Source organism: Terrapene carolina, unplaced genomic scaffold (assembly GCF_002925995.2).
Source record: "Terrapene carolina triunguis isolate 2854851 unplaced genomic scaffold, T_m_triunguis-2.0 Scaffold68, whole genome shotgun sequence".
NCBI lineage: Eukaryota > Metazoa > Chordata > Testudines > Emydidae > Terrapene > Terrapene triunguis.
The window spans coordinates 64976462-64998065 of record NW_020664419.1 but is presented as its reverse complement, the minus strand read 5'-3'; the positions used below and the strand labels follow the sequence as shown (position 1 = coordinate 64998065).

Sequence of the window (21604 nt, the reverse complement as noted above, 5' to 3'; positions counted from 1 at the left end):
TAGACAGGCACAGTCATTTTCTCTAAATTTACATTGCTGCCTGTGCTAAGCCACTTCTTTCCAGTCATGTTAATCTGCAATACTTACAGGCATTTTTACTCGAATTTCTCTCAAGCAGAAGAGAGTTGATCAAACACTCTGCTCCCACATAGAAGTAATCCCAAAAGCCAACTGCGTTCTCCCCTCTTCATCCAATCACCAGTCTCATCAGAATGATGGGCCTGCATCTCTCTCTACAGCTGCAGTGTTCTGAAATCCAAAGTACAGCGCAAGTACTGTCTTGTGCTATTTTTCCCTCTCACCAGATCATGACCGATCCCAATGCACAGCTCTGTACTTTAGATGGGCTGACACAGAGCTGCAAGTACAGCCTACACGTCAGAGCTCAATAAGAGCCAAAATTAACCACTGAAGCAAAGCTCTGCACAAGCCTCCTCACATTTTAGTATTCAACCTGCATTCCCAGATCTATGACTCTTCTCTGCTACTGCAGTGGATGCTGCTGGCTGCCATGGCAGCAAACATCCTGGTGAATTAAACCGGAGACATAGAAGCCTGTGTCCAGTTTAAAATGCCACAGGTTTCAAGACACGGCTTCACCTGAATGGGCTGCTACAATATTAGCCCTAGCTCACACTGAAATGCTATTTTTCTTCCTGGAAGGTAAGAATGACAAACTATTTGTTCCTTCTCCCTGCTACTCCCTTTGCAGGCAGTTAAAAAGCAGATTTGCAAATGGTTCTTGAATCTTGCAATTTCTGCTGTAAATGAATAAATATAATTTAAGAGGATAAAGAAACTAAAGAATGGAGCCTGATGCTACCCACTCTGTGGCAGTGATTTATAAAGTGAGAGATTTCATTTCCTCCTTCAAAAAAATTCTTGGGATTCAGAAGCTACTATGGAATTATAAAGCTTTGATAAAAATCAAGGCTTCACAACCTTCAAAAAGGAACCTATTAAATAAAATACTCTATAGAAAGAATACCATTTTCTTACAAAGCTACCCAATTTCAAGTCTGAAACAAAGTTCACAAGAGCTAAATGTTGCTTTTACACATACAAAGAAAGGAGTCTAACATTTAAATATATCTTTTCCCAGTGGGAAAAAATACTTGTATCAATAATTAAGATGCTTGAACAGAAAATTAGCACTAAAGTAGAATTTTATCCCATCTTTGAAACACAAAGGTTTACCCAGGAGCAATCAATGTGGCCAAATACTGTGCAGAAATGTCCAAATATAAATATAGAAATGCTACATAACAATACACTGATTCTGTCAGTATCATGATACACCTGTAACACACTGTATTGTGGAAAACCCCAGGAGTTAATGACACACAAGGACAGATTATTTGAAGACTTGCTATATTAGTAATAGATGGACATTAAGAGTTGTTCCAGTGTCATATTTGCTTCTCATTCTCTCACTTTACAGCTGCTACTGAAGGTAGGGCTGGGTAAAAATATATCTCCTAGCAACAAAATGGAGGGGTGCATTTTTCCTGGGGGACTTGAAAGAAAGAAAGAAAGAAAGAAAGAAAGAAAGAAAGAAAGAAAGAAATCTAATGGTATGGTGTCAAGCGATAATCACTTTGAAAACTAAATCACTGCTGGACCCCTCTAGACACAGAGTGTACAGGAAAGAAGATGAGATACTCAGCTGGAAAGGTTGTTCAAAAATGAAATGAACTAAAGGAAATCCAGCCCTACTCCACTTCCCTTGGCCATCCAAAAAGAAAGAGAGAAACAATGTCAGCAATGAACACCCTTCTGTTTGAACGATACTAGTGGCCAAAGGACTATTTTCAATTGCTTCATTTTCAAATTAATGCAGCACTAGTGTGCAATGGGGAGAAGGAGGCAGTGTCTTGTTCCTCAGTGTAAGCAATAGGGCAGGACTCCTCCATACTACACAAGAGAGTTAATGGGCTTGCCCACACATATCATCCACAAGGGTGTGGAATCTGAGAAATGCATCTAGTCCTCCAGCCAGCCACTGTGTATGGTATGCTGCAGTCAGCAACAAGGCCTACCTGGCAGCAGAAAAGTGTGTACTTTATATACACCTATTTTAGATAGATAGATAGATAGATAGATAGATAGATAGACAACAAATAAAAACCAAAAACTACATTTAAAATGTTACAGTAAAAGTTGTTTTATATGGCATGTTGGGGGAATGGAGGGTGCTGGTAAGTGAAAAATGCCGGTTAACTAAGAGGGAGGGACTTTGAGTTAGGGAGTGGGTGCGTGGCTGGGTGTTGGGGTGCAGAAGGGGGCTCAGGGTGCCAGATCCAGGGGGCGCTCACCTTGGGCGGCTCCCCACATGCAGTGACCTATCCTGGCTGCTCCTAGGCAGAAGTACAGCAGGCAGCTCTGTGTGCTGCCCCCGCCCCACCCAGATCGCTGGCTCTGCAGCTCCCATTAGCCGGGAACCGCAGCCAATGGGGGGGCAGCGCCGGTGGGTGGAGGCAGCGCCTCTGCCTAGGAGCAGCTGAGACAGGTCACCGCTTGCAGGGAGGCTCCCAAGGTGAGTGCCCCCTGGATCCGGCACCCTGAGCCCCCTCCTGCACCCCAACACCCTGCCCACCTGCGCCAACCGGACTATAAACTGGACTTTTAATGAAGATCAGAGATGCCAGTTTATAGAGCTTTCCGATTGATGAAGTGCTGGTTAAAACAGCTTATTTACTGTATTAAGGTAGCAAAGTCAAGCACTTAAATGTTATAAATGTTACAATTAAGGTTTCATGTGCAATCTTAATTTGTCCCTTTTTGTGCATATGTAATGTACTACAGACATTTATTGCATGATCACATACTATTTTTCCATGGGACCCTGTCTCAGGTGCTCCTCATCATCCCCTAAAATACATTAGAGGCACACATGTACCTTGGGATGAATGCACAGCACAAAGCACTCTGAATTATGATAACTCTCCCTTTGTAATGATAATTTTAACCTACCCTCTGATCTACCATGTACCCTCATAATGTGACCATACCTAAGACTGCAATATGGAAGAATCCCAGGTTTATTTACTGAAATATAGTCTTCTAAAGCTCATTCTCCCATTTTAAATTTAAAAAAATATATAAATGCAAACAAAGAAACATAACTAAAACCATGAACAAGAACAGGCTATATAAAAGAAATCACATTAGGAGGTTTTGAGGTAGCAAATGTTACATTATATTCCTCAGTTACATGACAATCTAATATACTCCCCACCCTAAAGATGGAAGTGTCATTTTTAGAGAGGACAATCATAGGGAATTTTCCCAACTCCATGATTATAGTAATAATAAACCTTATTTTGTATAATGCATTACATACAAAGGAATCTTAAAAATGATTTAAAAATGTAACAATCTATGGCCAAATTCTGTTCTCAGATAAGCACACACAACTTTCATTGATATTTGAATACACAGTTTGGCTCTTTGTTAATGAATTATATAATAGAACCTCAAAATCCAGAGAATTAGAATAACATGCTAAATTTAGTTAATTCTTAGTACATGTGTACATGGTTTACAACATCCTTTTTAAGTGTTTCTTTTCGAAAGGGGGAAAAAGTGCAGTAAATGTGAACATCTGAAAATACAAAGTGGATATGCTAATCCCACTGCTAATATTGGGATATAATTCTAATTCTTAAAATGATTCCTTGCCTCCTCCCTAACTTTTGTATAGTGCTTCCACATGAATGGTACATTTATAATTAGCCAATATTTGCATCTTCATGTATAATTATTCATGGATTGTGATAAATGAAGGGGGGTGGGGGTAGCTCCCTTTTATGAACACCCAGCCAGCTAGTAGCTATAAAATCCCTTTTAGTAGCTGTTCTCTACTTGCTTTTACCTGTAAAGGGTTAAAAGTCTTACTGCTATACATAGGTAAAAGGAAGTGTGTGGGCACCTCGCCAAAAGAGCCAATGGGAAGGCTAGAAATTTTTAAAATTGAAACAAGACTCCCCTTTTGTCTCTCTGTTGTTCTCGGGGAGAGGCAGACAGGGAGCAGTTATGATGTGAGAAGCTTAGGCCAGGTATGAAAAAATACTAGTATTATACCTAGAAACTACTCATCTAAAACTCTAGATATGTAAGTAGATTAGGAAATGTCTAGGAAGACATGATTAGGTTTATCCCTTTTATTTCTTTATGGCTTGTGGATTCCTCTGTGCTAACCCCAGGAGCTTTTGTTTTGCTTGTAACCTTTAAGCTGGACCTCCGGAGAGTTATTCTTGATGTTTACTCCTTGTAATTGTTTTTTTAATATATATCTAGCAAAAGCCTAAGTCCCAGATGCATTTTCTTCTTTTTTTTTAATTAATAAAATTTACCTTTTTTAAGAACAGAATTGGATGTTTGTGTCCCAAGAGGTTTGTGCACATGTTGTTTAATTAGCTGGTGGCAACATCTGATTTCCTTTGTTTTTCTTCTCAGCTCTTCCCCGGAGGGAGGTGAAAGGGCTTGAGGGTACCCCACAGGATGAAATTCCCAAGTGAGCCTTCCTGGGTTCTCAAAGCGTTTTTGTTTTTTTTTTGCACTTGGGTGGTGGCAGCATTTACCCATCCTAGGTCAGAGAAAAGCTGTAACCTTGGGAGTTTAATACAAGCCTGGGATGGCAAGTATTAATTTTTAGTGTCCTTCTGGGCCCCCACCTTCTGCACTTGAAGTGCCAGAGTGGGGAATCAGCCTTAACAGGTATGCTAAACTCTTTAAACATGTAAACACTGTGTAAAAGCCTAGTAACATAATTAGATTATTAAAATAATATTTTGCAATTATAGAGATGTACATTTTTTCAAAGTGCTATTAAATAATTGGCTTATTAACGCCCACACCACACCTGCAATGTAGGGTGGCAAACATCCGTTTTACAGATGGTGAAACTGGTGAAGGAAGTTTAACTAACTTGCTCTTGGTCATACAGTGAGTGAGTAGCAAAACTGGGATTAGAATTTATTTTACTACTCTAGTAACCCTATTCCTTGCTCTCTTTCCCCTCCTCATTTTTTGTTACCCCATACCTAAAATTAGGCCCTGATCTTGCAGAGACCTATGCATGTGCTTAACTTTATGCACTGCAAGCAGGCTCAGGCCCTTAGACTTGCCAGAACTTTGAGCTGGGGAATCTTGTCTTTCTATTTTTATTGTAAAACACCCAATAAACACTTGGCACTTTTAAAACAATAATAAAGACCAGAATGACAAATGAAACAAATACGCAAATGGGACAGAACTTTCTGAGCCCAGTCCTGTGAGTGGCTGAATGACCTCAAGTCCCTTTGTATAAATGATTTTGCAGGGGACGCTCAGCACCTTGCAGGATTAGACCCTTTTTGACTAAGAGAACTTCTGGCTATTGGGCTTGGGTATCAAGTTATTCAAAAACCAAAACAAGCCTGGGGCTCAGGTAACATGCTAATAGGCACAGTATAAGAACCTAAATAGAAAGTAATAGAGAAAGTTTACGGAAAGACAAAACAACTCATAATTGCTCTCTTGTTCTTTCTACTTAAGAGTCCATATCACAAAAATCACCCTTGCATGTGTCCTTGGTACAGATGACACCCCTTGCTGGATGATGATCCCACTGAGTGGCCGGAATATACTTGGGAGCTTGGAAATCTCTCTCTTACCCCGGCCTAGCTCATCCTAGAGCAGTCTCCTGAATAGCCAGCTCATGAATAGATTCCAAATGATATTCTTCAGCACATATACATAGCTAACAATACATCTGCTGCACAGGGTGATTGTTTGATCCAGCCATTCCTCATATTTCTAACTGCCAATTATGAGTGACACACATTTGGTTTCCTCCGTGTGCCCAATTTACAATGAGTCAATGGCTGAACTCTCGCAGTGGTGCCGCCATGCTGCCCATTATGGCCGTCTGCAGCTAATGACAGAGTTTGAATAATGAGATCAGAAACATCTCTGATGTCTCTTTAGTGCCCCATATGCCACTTTCTCTTTTTTGTTGCATTTTCCACTTCTACACAGAACAGTAAAAGGACTGGATACCTGCTATCCTAGAGGATCATTACAGCAGGCATGAAAGTGATTTTTTACCATCCCTTCGGATAATTTAGTGAAACATCTTTTGTAATATTTACACCTATTTAGATGTGCATGTTTTTAATTGTTATGCCTACAGTAAGACCAATGAGCCATGTATCTGCCTTTAGGAAAGATAAAGTTTAGCTAATTTGGAATGCATTTTCCCTCTGCAAGAAGTTTCCATGATAATATAGATCTAAGTGGAAACTAAAGGGAACACTTAATTAGGTTTCAGATTAGGCTACTTGTCAAAAAGTTGATCAAGAATTTGGAAGGTGAGGGATGTCAGTTTGGAGACACTTGAGGAAAAACTGAGACAGAGCCAGATACCTATACTGAAACAAGATAAAACCTCCATTTTAATATGAATCAGGCTAGATGCCAAAGCAGTCTGACAAAACCGGGGCAATTTGATCATCCTTTCTCTAAGTGTGATAGCTTTTTAGATTTATATGTGTCAAATGATTTCCTTTAAACAAATTATATCTTGAGTGAGAAAAGCCAGATGTGTTTTTAACATTTGTTTGAATTTTGAAAATTTGGGGAAAAATGACAAAAGTCCAGTTGACTTCAATGGGCCACACTTTCACCCTTTATGCTCATAAAAGTGAGTTTGAAAGTAATGGTACAGAGTAAAAAAAAGGAAACCACAGTTCAGACAAGCAGGCCCTTTGAAAGTACACAGCTCTTCTATGCAATTCAATCCTGATGCGAAACTCAGTTGTGACATTCTTTGTTTTGTGCCCACTGACAGCTAGATTTATGGCCAGATCCTCAGCTGATGTAAACTGTCATAGCTCCATTGACACCAAAGGACTATGCCAATGTACAACAGCTGATGATCTGACCCGTAGTCGCAAAAAATACACAAACTCATTTGTAAAATTGTAACCTGGTAAGGATTTGAACCCATATTTAGAGGGAACCCCAAGATAGAACCTTGCTGAGTGGGCCACAGGCTAGCACAACTGTAAGGATTTGTTCATTTACTCCCTTTTTTGAATCTAGATTCACTTACAGAAATAAAAATGTTATGTTATTAACACTTCAGCTTCTGACATTTTAATTTGATCTTATTCTCCCAGTGTCACACATTACGAGATAGGCTTCCCAAGGTTCCTCATAGAGTATTCAGTATGATACTGACAATAATAATGTCTTGAAAACCTAATTTATGAACACTCCAGTTTCTGCAAAATGATGAAGAGGATATTCTAAGTGAGACAGCTTAGATAAAAGAATTTGCAGTTGAAGTGCTAACAGCGTGTGACCCACTTTCTCTGCATATTTAATATAATGAATAGAGGTCAAAGGTATTATTTTAAACCATTGCTAAGCTATTAGTAGGAGAGCTATGTAAACAAAGAAATATAACATTTCTATACTGAGGTTTTTCCCACATGCCACTCACCAGATATCTCCTCTAGGCACTGTTTGGCAGTCTTACTGTATGATAAATCCATTTTAGTAGGACTGGTGCAGGAGTCAGCAGGTGGTAAAGAGGTACTGTCATTTTCTGAGTGTGTTCTGAAATCAACCAAGAAGACTCATTATAACAGATGTCTGTTTTACACACAGCAATGGTAAAAGTTAATTCAGGGCATAACTGGAATCTTTTTGCACTGTATTCATCTCACCAAAGGCATACAGTGAAAATATCATGAATGCCACATTCTATCCAATTTACATAGTGCTACATTCTGTCTTAAACTACACACTTCGCCAAGGGAGTAAGGACTTTACATCCCTATATAAACTACCCAGCCTTGGGTCAGGGAACACAGGGATAAGCAAGGGCCCTTGTTTGCTTAATCTTTCCCTGACACAGGTGGGCAATATTCAGGTAGGGAACAGTCTAACCCCCAACTCAATGGCCCGAATAGCTAAGCCAGCATCTATGTATATGTGAGGGGTATGAAGCATAGTAATTTACTGCTGTTAAAGGCCAGCAGTAAATTATCCCTGGGAGCAAAGGGGGAAGAAATGGATGAATTGATACTCAAGAGGCATGTGTCTATCCCCTGGGGCATCCCTGGAGCAGTACAGTTTACACACAATCCCTTGCTTAGGGCTATCCAAAATCAAAATCTATCCTCAAATGTTCAAAGTTATGTGCAGTTTGGCTCCTCCTCATGATGTTACTGTTAGTCATGTGACCGCCCAGCTCTTGGGAAATGCTGAGATACAGAAATAATTATATGTTTCTATTAGATTGCTAACAAATGACACGTATTCTTGAGAACATATGTGAACTAAATATATGTAACTATTAAAATATATATATAATACGTTGTTACACTATGGAGTACAGTACTGGATACCTTTATTTGCCATTATAGAGGGGTAAACTATTACTCAGTCAATATTTCCCAAGGGTTCCCACAATAGTTGCCTCTTCTTAGGGAAAATCTGCAATGTCTCAGAAAGCAGGATGGGGAAACTGTTGGTATATGATGATTTTTAATGGTCACCACTGTGTTTGTACATTAGTAGAAAAAGAACAAAAAACCAGAATGGTGTGAACAGGATGCAACAAGACACAAAACTCCCTCTAAAAATCTTAATCTAGAGTTCAGTTTTGCCATCCTTACTGCCTGTGCTTACAATCATAAATTACATGCCAAAACACTAATTGCCTCTGATTTCTGATAAGGGCCTGCTAAAACCTTTTGTATATATATTTCCCAATTTTGAAAGCTTAAAATTACAGCTAGACTCCTAAAATTCCCATTGCCCCAACATATTGTGGGAAGCACAAGCTGCTCTTTGGGGCGGCCCCAGCACAGATGCCTTTCATAGGAGTAGCTGATAAAAATACTGGATGAATTTGAGGATTAATTTTAAAAGCAATTTATTTTATGAAATAGCAACCTGTTAATTATTTTCCTACGTTTACTTTAAAGTTATGTATTTAATGGATTTATTCAGCAACTCATTTAAGTGAATGAGGGAGCAGATCTCAATATACAAAGAACCAAACACATCTGTTTGAGTAGAATTCTTACCTCTTTATGGTACTTAAAACTGTATTAAACAGAAATATAAACACAAACGATAGCTTGCAACATGCATAGTCTTTATAGCCAGTTTTTGTAGTTTTGGGGAACTGTGAAGAGGCAAATGTCTAACTACCATCATATGAACTGTTTTTGATTCTTGGATGTTGTTATTTCCTGTGACACACTAATTAATTAATTAATACTACAAGGACTCCATGGGCTGCAAACACAGTATTCCCACTGACATCCCTGGTAGTTTTACACTCGAAGTCTTTCAGAATTGGGTCCCAAGTAGCAGAGTGACAATGAGGAATCTCACTCAGCAGTAAAGACTATATGGTCATAACTGGGGTATGAAGAGGTGAAAAGGCTCTTACCCTGATGGGCAATTCTGTGTAGATAAAATGAGAACCACCCTAAGCATTCTCTTCCCCAAGCTCAACGCAAACCTTTTTAGCAATATGACACATTTCATTTATAGAACCTCGTCCTCCTCCATTTTCTTTACTCTTCAAAAACTTGATTCAAGCTCGGACCAGGAGTAGAAGTAGTGAAATACTGTGAGAAAAAACACTTGCAAGATTTCTACACCAAATTTACAGACCTCATGGGCAAGGTTGATTGTGGCATAGAAAACTAGGCCCATGCCAAGGACTTGCCTCCTGGAGCCATGATGACATGATGACATCATAATCTAAGCTATAATTTAAAAATGTAATTATATTTCTAGTCTTCATTGTTGCAAAGAATAACTTCAAAACATGAACCAAGTGTAAACGATACAGTGATGTCTTCTTGTGTTTGCAGCAGGGTGACCAGACAGCAAATGTGAAAAATCGGGACGGGGTGGGGGGGTAATAGGAGCCTATATAAGAAAAAGACCCCAAAATCGGGACTGTCCCTATAAAATCGGGACATCTGGTCACTCTAGTTTGCAGAAAGCCAGAAACAATAGCTCTGGGAGGCGTGAAATATCTGCCCCATTTATCTGACTCAAAACTGAAAGTGTGAGAGCAATGTAAAATAATTTGGGTTTGCTACCAAAATAAACAACACAGAAATTGCTGTATTGGCTGTATTCGGCATTTTTATATTTCATTACATAAAACCTCAGTTGTTTTGACTATCTAAATCTGCTACAGAATTTCCATGGAAGAACTCAAGGTTCTTGCAGCAGAATTTAAGTTCAGCTTGCAGTGGAGTACATGAAGCCTTCTATTTATTCTGGAAGTCGGAGGCCAAGAAGGTATCTGCTCCAGAAGAGAGAGGAACAGCGGCCACTTGAGCCAGGGGGGAGGGAGGGTGGAGAATGTTTGGCTCCCACCTCCACTAGAGCACACCAAGCCTCTGGAACTCTGGGGGCCCTTGCTGACACCACCTCAGTAGAGACTAAGGCCTGGTCTACACTAACACCCCAATTCGATCTAAGGTACGCAACTTCAGCTACGTGAATAACGTAGCTGAAGTCGACATACCTTAGTTCGAATTTACCGCGGTTCAGACGCGGTCCACACACGGCAGGCAGGCTCCCCCGTCGACTCCGCGGTACTCCTCTCGCTGACGTGGAGTACCGCAGTCGACGGCGAGCACTTCCTGGTTCGAATTATCGCGTCCACACCAGACGCGATAAATCGAACCCGGAAGTTCGATTGCCAGCCGTCGAACTACCGCGGTAGTGTAGACAAGCCCTCAGTATTTGGGCCCTCCTTCTGAGGCCGCATCAGGGCTCTGCTGGGGTGATGGCAGTGGGCACACCACACATATGTAGAATCCTCTGCCTGGGTGGGAGGCTGAATCCTTCTTTTTGGATAGACCCCTTCCTGCTCGGGCACAGGGGAAGAGGGAGACCCCAGCCTGTCCAAACAAGCGTGGTAGTGGGCTCCTCAGCTACTGTAGTGGTGGACCCTGCCACTATTGCTCAAATTAAGGGAGGGCCAAGATGTGGGTGTGGGGTCCACATATGTGGGTGTGCCTAGAGTTCAGGACTGCTTCAATCTGGCCCTGCCTACGGGGTGTGGTAGTTTGAATAAGGTTCTGATCAAACATCCAGATATTCCTTTGCTTAGTTGGACCATTTTAGTTCCACTTGTTGTTAACAAATATCTTCAGCAGTGAAGACTGGTGCAATCTGCATTGGGAATGATAAGTCTTTTCCAGTGCACTGAGAGGAGCAAAATCAATGGAACCATACTAATACCTGGTGTAACTCCAATGACTTCTCTAGAATTACACCAGGGATTAATTTGGCCCAATGTCTGCAGGCCAGCACACAGAAAATTAAATGACTTGCTCATTAACCTTAAATATTACTCCTCCATCCCTCTTTCTTTCTTTTTTTTTTTTTTTTTTTTTTTTTTTAATTCTTGCACCTCTGTGTTGAGATCAAAGAAAGCAAATGAAATTGCAGGTGAGTCAAAGCCCCACCACTGACTTATCTTCCAGCACTGAACATTTGCAATGAAGGTTAATTAGGTCTAATTAAACAACTGTCATGAAAACAGGATAATCTCCTTTCTGCTTTAATCATAACAACAGGAAACAATTTTTACCTCCAATTAGACTTCAATAAAACATGGGTCAAATTCTGCCCTCAACTACGTCTGTGAAACCCCACTAAATTTTGGTTAAATGAAGAGCAGAATTTGGACCTCTGCACACAATAATGAATATCTTTAACACAATCAGTAACTTCCTGTTTTTAATGGAATATCCATCCTTTGATAATCACAGATGACGTCTAAAATTTTATTACTTGACATTCCGAAAGATTCCATATGATGGGTTTTTTTTAATTTTTCTTTTGACAGCTCCCAGAGGTGTAACTGTCTTGGGTGGGTTTTATTGATTATTTGATCTAAGGGCTAGGTCAGCATCACAACTGTACAAAAATATTAAAAAAAAAGAATAATCATTAGGTAATAAACAACAGACAACTGAAGTACTGGGCTATAGTTTTATCTGAGAAATAAGCCAAAAATGTTTACTGTAATCTTCCCCAATGCTCCCTACTCTTATTCTCTCTTTACCTGCCATGTCCCATTGGAAGCATTGGCCTCTCCTCATGAAGTAAAGATGTGTACAGAGGGAGCCGTTTCAAATACCTTGGTGTGTTTTTGTTGAAAATAAAGCATGTAGTGGGCAGTGTTATAATGCTAGCTATGATTGCAAGACTTTGGTAATTTGCCATCTTCATCTCACAACAGTGAATGTAAATGGCAGAATCAGATAAGTCACTCCTGTGTGTTTCTGTGAGTTGCCAATTAAAAACAAAAAGGACTTCCTGTTTGTTTAGCGCCACAATCTATCGTTAGCTTTTTCATAACCAATGTATAAATTACTGGAACAATGGGTGCAACTGAAAACTCAGCATTCACTACCACAGTCGGTGACCACTGTTCCCAAAATACTATAGCTAGGATACAAATCTCCTTAACAGTCCAGTGCCATTAATTAATAATTTCTCAGTGCCTATGGAGGTTCAACCCTACCTTAGCACCCACCTTCCCATACTTCACCTATCTTAGCAGTACAAATCCCATATAACTGCAAACCCTTACCAGTGGTCTACTAATAAAAGTGTCTGAACCACCAAACCGGAAGAGAAGTAGGGAGCAGTTTTTAGGAAAGTGGTAACTGTTTCATTAATTAAATCAATATTGAAAATCTTACTCCAGACAGTGTGCTGAGGTGTAAATGTTTTCCAGACAATCCTTCATTTAGCAACTAGTCTAAGTTCAAGAATATTGTTATGAGCCAGATGAAACCTTGTAATGAGTTGAGTTAAAACCTCGTTCAAACAGATGTGTGAACAAGCTCTTCATTTAAGATAGTTGTAAGAGACAGTTAAGGTGCAACATCTAAAACAAAGCCTAATAGAATCTGCCCAGAAACTAGCACCATGTGACCAGATGGTTCCATTAGGGGTGTGTGTGGAGGTGTGTGTATATGTATTTATATATGTATGTATAAGTGGAAACTGAGAACAGAGAAGGTCAGAGAGAGGGACAGGCAAAAAACTCCAAGCAGGGCCCTGTAAGCACAGTGTGATCCTGGGAAAAACTAGAGAGAGAGCTTTTGAGTCTGGTGTTGGCTAAGGAGGCTAGGGGTTATAAGCGAAGAAACTGCTCCTTTTGCTCTTGGTTCTTCCTGAGGTTGTGATTGCTTGCAAGAATGGCAGTGGCACATCCCTAACGCCACACAAAATGGCCAGAAAGCTGCAGGCAGCAGTAGCTCCCTTATAACCTTTAACCCAGTAGTCAAGGGAATCTCCCAGGATGTGGGAGATGCCAGTTCAATTCCCTCCTCTGCTTGGTGAGGGGAAATGATTGGAACATGGGCTTCCCATCTCTCAGGCAAATGCCACTGGGCTATGATAGATTCTGATAGGGGTCTCTCTCGTTGAAGCTATTCCACTGTGTATAAATCATTAAATATGCATTGGGCCAGAGAGAGAGAAAAAATGATTCTATAGTCCGGTGCTTAGGGCACTCATATGAGAGATGGGAAATCCATGTTCAAATCTTTTCCCCTCATTAGGTGAAGGAACTGAACCACTGTCTTCCTGGTCTGAGGCTCGCATGAGGGCTCAGGCATGAGATACATCCCTGGGCAGCTAGACTGAGGTGTTGTGCACAAGTTTAGCTGCAGAAACCGAGGCATCTAAAGGACTTTACTGCAAAAATGTAGGCATAAGGGAGATTTAGGCACCTCCAAAGTTAGGCAGCAGCTAAACACGGTTTTTGAGGAGCTCAATGGCACCTAAAGTTTGGACTTAAGCTTTTAAAGTGGGAGTTGGGCACCTAAGTCCTTTTGTGGAGCTGGACCTATCCTTCTACAGTAATTATGGTATGAGTTCATAAAATAAGGCTAAATAATACTATAAACATTTCAGTTATTTCTAGGGCTGTCACGTGATTAAAAAAATTAATCACGATTAATTGCATGATTAAAAAAATTAATTACATGATTAATCGCACTGTTAAACAATAATAGAATATGATTTATTTAAATATTTTGGATGTTTTCTACATTTTCAAATATATTGATTTCAATTACAACACAGAATACAAAGTGTACCGTGCTCACTTTATTTTTGATTACAAATATTTGCACTGTAAAAAACAAAAGAAATAGTATATTTCAATTCACCTAATATGAGTACTGTAGTGCAATCTCTTTATCATGAAAGTTGAACTTACAAATGTAGAATTATGTACAAAAAATAACTGCATTCAAAAATAAAACAATAGAAAACTTAGAGCCTATAAGTCCACGCAGTCCTACTTCAGCCAATCGCTCAGACAAACAAGTTTGGTTACAATTTGCAGGAGATAATGCTGTCTGCTTCTTGTTTACAATGTCACCTGAAAGTGAAAACAAGTGTTCGCATGGAACTGTTGTAGCTGGCATTGCAATATATTAACGTGCCAGATGCGCTAAAGATTCATATGTCCCTTCATGCTTCAACCCACATTCCAGAGGACATGCTGATGATGGATTCTGCTTGATAACAATCCAAAGCAGAGTGGACCGATGCATGTTCATTTTCATCATCTGAGTCAGATGCCACTAGCAGCAGGTTGATTTTCTTTTTTGGTGGTTCGGGTTCTGTAGTTTCTGCATCTGAGTGTTGCTCTTTTAAGACTTCTGAAAGCATGCTCCACACCTCGTCCCTCTCAGATTTTGGATGGCATTTCAGATTCTTAAATCTTGGGTTGAGTGCTATAGCTATTTTTAGAAATCTCACATTGGTACCTTCTTTGCGTTTTGTCAAATCTGCTATGAAAGTGTTCTTAAAACGAACATGTGCTGGGTCATCATCCGAGACTGCTAGAACATGAAATATATGGCAGAATGTGGGTAAAACAGAACAGGAGACATACAATTCTCCCCTGAGGAGTTCAGTCAGAAATTTAATTAACACATTATTTTTTTTAATGAGCATCATCAGCATGGAAGCATGTCCTTTGGAATGCTGGCCGAAGCATGAAGGGGCATATGAATCTTTGGCATATCTGGCACGTAAATACCTTGCAACGCCAGCTACAAAAGTGCCATGCGAACTCCTGTTCTCACTTTCAGGTGACATTGTAACTAAGAAGTAGGCAACAGTATCTCCTGTAAATGTAAACAAACTTGTTTGTCTTAGCGATTGGCTGAACAAAAAGTAGGACTGAGCGGACTTGTAGGCTCTAAAGTTTTACATTGTTTTGTTTTTGAGTGCAGTTATGTAACAAAAAAAATCTGCATTGGTAAGTTACACTTTCACGATAAACAGATTGCACTGCAGTACTTGTATAAGGTGAATTGAAAAATAGTATTTCTTTTATTTATCATTTTTACAGTGCAAATATTTGTAATCAATAATAATATAAAGTGAGCACTGTACACTTTGTATCCTGTGATGTAACTTAAACCGATATATTTGAAAATGTAGAAAAACATCCAAAAATATTTAATGAATTTCAGTTGGTATTCTATCGTTTCGAGGTGCGATTAATCGCAATTAATTTTTTTGAGTTAATCGCATGACTTAACTGCGATTATTCAAAAGTCCTAATTATTTCTTCATTGAATGTAATTCAAGGATTGCCTTTTAAAGATATACTTTTGATTGTGTAAAATACCTGGGACAGATCCTCAGTTGGTGTAAATTGCCACGGCGCCTTTGACTTCACTAACTTCATTGAAGCAACGACAATTTACACCAAACCATGGAGTGGACTTGTCATTTGTATTACTATTAAAGCTTTTATTTAGGTTTTCCTTTCTGTAGAAGATTGACAGCATACACAGCCCAGATCAGAAAGAGAAAATAATATGTAAGTGTAAAATATTATAATCACTGCTCTAAAATGTTTAGGGGATACTGTGCACATAATATTTTGGGGCAATAAAATGTAAAGTCAATAACTCCAAATTAAGATAAATTAAGCTATCCGTCTCATGACCCATATAAAGTGTAAGCAATGATGTTGTAAAATCCCGGATATTGTGGGGCAAGATTAAAAGCCTTCCCTTTTCAGTCTTGCCTCTTTCTTCCCTCTCCCCTGCAACTGTATCTCCATCGTGCTACTTTGCTCCCATCTCTATCTGACCTCTTAACAGCACAGTGAAGGCGAGTAAAATTCCATGGCCAAATTCACTGAATTTCAGTGATGGTGTAATTTACACCAGTTTTGTAGTCCCCTCAGTGTGTAAGAAGCTTTAGGCTAAAGTAGCACGAGGACTATTTTAACTAACTGTACACCTACTTATACCCTCCTATTACTTTTCCTGCTACATCCCTCTCATAAAGCCTTTTGGCAAGTAAACTACACCCGAGGATAACATAGAGAGTGGCTCAGGCTAGCTGCCCGAGTACGTACCTAGGGGATCCCAGTCCAGTTTGTATTCTGGCAGCTGACCCGGGCCATTGCTCATGCTACCCCTTGCTACACTGCTATTTTTAGCATGCTAATTTGAGCAGACCTAGTGCATCTGTCTGTGCTAGCGAGCGTGCTCCCACTTGCAGTGCAGATGTACCCTTAGATCAGTTGGATTCTGTGGAGCAAGTTCAGAGGCGACGTGTAAAGGATTGTTAGTTGCACATTCATAACTGTGTTTGAGTCTAAGTTGTTACGTTTTGAGGAGGCTGGAGGAATGAAGGTCAAACCAGTTTAGATTCCCTCATATTCACCTCTATGGTCTCTTTTCTTTGAAGAGAAGTGGTGATCCCTGATGAATCTGCATACCCTGGTGTTTAAGGGGGATAAATATGACATAAGATAGCAATTGTGCACTAAGGGTTCAGGGCTGCCACTCATAATAAATCCTTTCAGCGCATCCTAATGGAACATCTGAAGAAGTGGGTTTTTTTTTTCACCCACGAAAGCTTATGCTCAAATAAATGTGTTAGTCTTTAAGGTGCCACCGGACTCCTCGTTGTTTTTGTGGATACAGACTAACACGGTTACCCCTCTGATACCTAATGGAACATTCTCTTTTAGATACAACACACTAACAACAACTAGGACTTATTACCTACAACACATAACGGCTACTATGCCATCATACTCCTTGTTGAAAGAAAAATACATGCTCATCTCACACAGAAACTCCTTTGCAACAGTCCCTACTACTACTCTACTATCCCTAAATCCACATTAGTGTCATTGTGGGCCAAAGAAACTCTCTGTAATTGTATAGTATTTGATATTCAGAGGTTACCAGCAAGTAAACCAGATAAAGTAACAACTTACTTTTTACATATGGTACATTGTTGGGAGCCTGTACAGGTTGGACCCTTGTGTTGTAGCTGGTACAATTTTACAGGGGTTTGCAGGATTACATATAGAATTTTCCTAGGTTTCTACTGAATTACATTGTGCCTAGCACTTTACAAGGACAGCAGTGTATATTTGCAGGAGTTGGGCATTTTTTCCAGCTGACAGCACTGTGTAAAAACAGTTCTTTTGGACAGTGATTTTTGTTTATCAGCCCATTATTCTTTGGAGTTATTTTAGCAGCTAACAGGCATACTTGAGAATTATGTGCATACATTGCAGTGGCCAACTAAGAAAACAGTTGTGTCTACTAGTGAGAAAATGCAAATACACCGATGTGGCTTCACGTACAGTACTATTTACCATATGCCCCCAGGAATAATTCTGCTGACTTTGTAAATATGGATATTCTGTCTCTGATTATATTTATACTCTGCTATAAAATCATTGTCTACTATTTCAAAGACCTTGAGACCCACAAGGAATAGAGTTAGTGTGTATCTGCATTCAGTACAGGATCTGTGGGACAGATTCTGCTCTCAATTCCACAGATGTACATCTGAAGTAACTCCAGCCAAGTAAATGGAGTTATTCCTCTTAACACTGGTGTGAGATTAGACTTTGGCCTTTAGAATTGTTTTCAAGCAAGATTTAACTTCAAATACAGTGGCCTTTGTTGGTTGAGGCGTATTGGGGATAGTCATAAAGCCAAATTCTGTTGGCAAATGCACACTTGAATCTCTCCTTTAATAGTCCTAATGTATTTTGCATTTTGATGCAGCATAGTAAAAAGATAACATATTTCCATATTGTGACAACATGCAATGAAATGGCATCACCATGTGGTAAATGTTAGTTTCATATTTATTTGAGGGTAGAATGGGGTCCACGTATATCTCTATATTCGTATATATATTTCCAACTCATATTCAGTATAGTAAATTGCATATATCACTGAAGTTGTTCCAGACCATGAATTACCATAATATGTGAACTTTACTCAGTTATTCAGAATCACATCAATTCATTAAATATTTCTCTTATACATGCTCGGCTATATATTGAATTGAAGAGGCCAGCTATTGAATATTAAAATAAATAAAAACTGTGCTCTATGGCTCTTTCCCCCTCATAATTTTTGGAGCTCTGTTTTTAATCACAACAAACTTAAATAATTTATCACTCACCCACAATGGGTCTGAAACTGTGTTTAGTTTTACATAATGATATATGCTCCCTCTGTGTCTACTCCAGCACCTCTTTAATCTTTAGCCAATTTTTATCTACAAGTTCCACTTGCTAACAAAAACTGCCAGCCTATTCTACTTAATACATTTCTCAGTTTATCAAATTTTCCTTTTTAAATGTTTAATTTACCCACAGCTGAATCTAAAAATCCTCCAACAGCTGACATTTGAAACCTTATTAAACTGCAATCACTATTACTGAAACCAGCCAGAATAGTAGCTTCCCTTATTATAGCTTCCTTATTGTATAAAATGAAAATCTCTAGCTGCCATAGTTTACCTCTTGTTTTTCAATCCACTACACCGGATCCTACCTAACATAAGCGATTATACTAGGTGGGTAACTTAAAGCTGCCCTTCTGCAATATTGTTATTCTGGGGTCAGTAGAGTAGAATCAGGATGCTGCAATCAACCCCCATGCTCACCCAATTCGTCCTTGGTGAATATTTGCAAGCATTTTAAAATTATTTCCCTCGCTAATGCCTCTTTTGTGTCACCTTCTGTGATGATTCCAATAAAGTTTACTTTAACAATATTTAGGAAACAGCGAATTCTAAGCAAATATTGCAGAATATTGGCAGAAAATAGCTGTTGAAATCTAAGCAAAAGTATTCCACACTGGAAATCTGGTTTTAAGAGTTATGCTCATCCACCAGAAACATATCATGTGACCTGCGTATCCAATCAAAACAGCTTGAATTTCAAATGGCAAATACTCTCAACAAACTGCCCAAGTATGAGCTACAAACCAAAAAAGGTCCACGGCAACTATTCATAGAGTAATTTTGAATAGTGCACAAATGTTAGGAAAATCATGTTTGTGTACAACTTGTGAATAAACAGATAAAATCCACTAGCCATTTGATTCTCTATGAATTATTCTATCAGTCCCAATTACACATCTTATAAATAATAACACAAAATTGCTTTAGTGACCTTACCTATAAATGAAAGGAGCTACTGTGGCAGTGTTTGGGTGACTATATTGCTGTTGTTGAGGAAGTTGGACGATGCCATTTCCTGTGACTTGTCCACTGCTTGCAGCCATTGAAACAGAAAGAGCTGCAGAAGAACCAGGGGTCAGAGCTGGGCTAGATTCTTTTCCTTCAGAAGAAGCAAGACTACAGGAAGTGGAGGCTTTCTCATTAGCTTGTGATTTCGTTGTCGATTGAGACTGGTTGCCCTTTGTAGTCCTGAATTTTTCAGACTCTTTACTTCCTGCACACACAGCTGAAGCACTCTGCTTTGCTGTCGGTACCTTTGATCCAGGTTTTGGTATCCCACTAGAGGAGGGTATTAAACTTTCCTTCTTGGCTGCTGTAGTCTTGCTCCCCTTTGGGATCAAGCTTGCAATTTTTGAGCTCTTCTTTGTAGATGTTTCAGTGACCTGGTCCTTCTCTTCCTTTACTGTTTTCTCAGTGCAAACTTTATTTTTGTCCCTGTTCTTTTCCTCTTTGTCCTTTGGCTGTAGCAAAGACTTTTTATTGCTGAGATTTTTGCTTCCAGCTTTTGGAGGGGTTAGCTTAGGCGACACTTTAGGACTGCTACTGGTGGAGCCACCACTATTTAGCCCACTGCTAAAGCCGTCCATTTCACCACACTCCGAAAAGGTATCATCCTCTCTTCCACTCTCATTGGGTCCTGAACTGGATGACAAGGGGGGTCTTAAAGCAGTCCTAGCATTAACCAGCTTGAACTTTTCCAGCATGGATTTCTGTCCGGATGAAGGGGGTTTCGCTCCTTCAGAAAGGGGTGGCTTGAGCCTGTCTGAAGATGGAGTAGGGGAGGTGGCGGGACTAGGCTGCTTCACGGACAGCATGGTGGAGGTGGCACTGTGTTTGACATTCATGGATTTGCTGCGCCAAGGCTTGCTGGCACTTGGAGAGGGTATGGCAGAGACCGGCTGCTGCCCAGTGCTGGTGGGATGCTGCACATTTCCATTCATGCCTGCAGATGGGTGAGGGCCTTTTGGTGAATCTGTTAAAAAAAAAAAAAAAGAGCAAGAATCATATATTTTGCAATGATAGAATTATTTTTCTTCCCCCTGCTCTAAAACGATATTCTAATTAGTTATACCTTTAAAAACACAGATACAACTGAGCTTTCAAAAACTGACGGAAAATGCAGTTTATACTAAACTTAGTTTATACCCGGAAGGTTACCATTAAGTATATGGCTTGCAAAACAAGAATGTTTTTGCTTCTCTGTCATGTTGCTTTAGAGTATCCATCTCTCAGAGCTGAGGAGAACATGGAGACATGATGTAACTCTCACTTCTGAAATAAAGCTCTTGATAATTAGACGATTATAATCGTATCTTAATATTAGTTCAAGAAACCCTTCTGATCCGAAGACGTCCCAGATGTCAGTACATTAGCGAACACCTCAAATCACAGAATTGAGATGCTGAGGGGGCAAAAGATGGATTTTGAAAGATAACAAAAGTTAAGCTTTTCTTTTCTGGTTTCCGGGTAATACGATACTTACATTGAGAAACCTGTACTAGAGACAGTGGTCTGGGAAATACTGTTTCTGTTCCTACAAGCAAAAAATGTCTAGCACATATACCAACACTTCTCTGGGCCACTGCCCTGAAATGTCTAATTTAATTCTACCTTTTGGTCACCATATTTCTTTGCTAGAACTGATCACAGAGGTTTGATTACGGTGTATTTTCCAGGACAGGAGAAAATATATCAGAAAGCTTCACTGTTGACAGTACTCGATAGCAGTTGAAGCAGTTGCTAGCTCTGCAACAGCGCAACACTGACAGCTATTTAGGGTCTGATTCTTATTTGCTTTAATGGCTAGATCCACAAAGGGGATTTAAGTTCAGTGTTGCAATACCTAACTTCAGGCACTCTGCTGCATAGTGGAATCCGCAGCCCTATGATTGGCACCCAGACTCCCTCCTATACACAAGTTAGTGCCTAAGAATAGGATTCACAAAAGCCAGCACGTTGAGCAGAAAACTGCCTAAGCTAGCCAACAGGAAATGCCAAGGAGAGGTGTGTG

The 21604-nt window shown here is 39.7% G+C and overlaps 1 protein-coding gene across 1 annotated transcript in view; it reads right to left on the bottom strand.

Annotated features, from left to right (window-relative positions):
- NAV3 (neuron navigator 3) overlaps positions 1-21604 on the bottom strand; it is a 382361-nt gene that overhangs the window by 168441 nt on the left and 192316 nt on the right. The window contains exons 8-9 of the mRNA XM_029910866.1: positions 19531-20566; positions 7490-7605 (exon numbers count right to left, since the gene is read on the bottom strand). Of these exons, the coding sequence (XP_029766726.1) occupies positions 7490-7605; positions 19531-20566 (1152 nt within the window). The remainder of the gene's footprint in view (positions 1-7489; positions 7606-19530; positions 20567-21604) is intronic.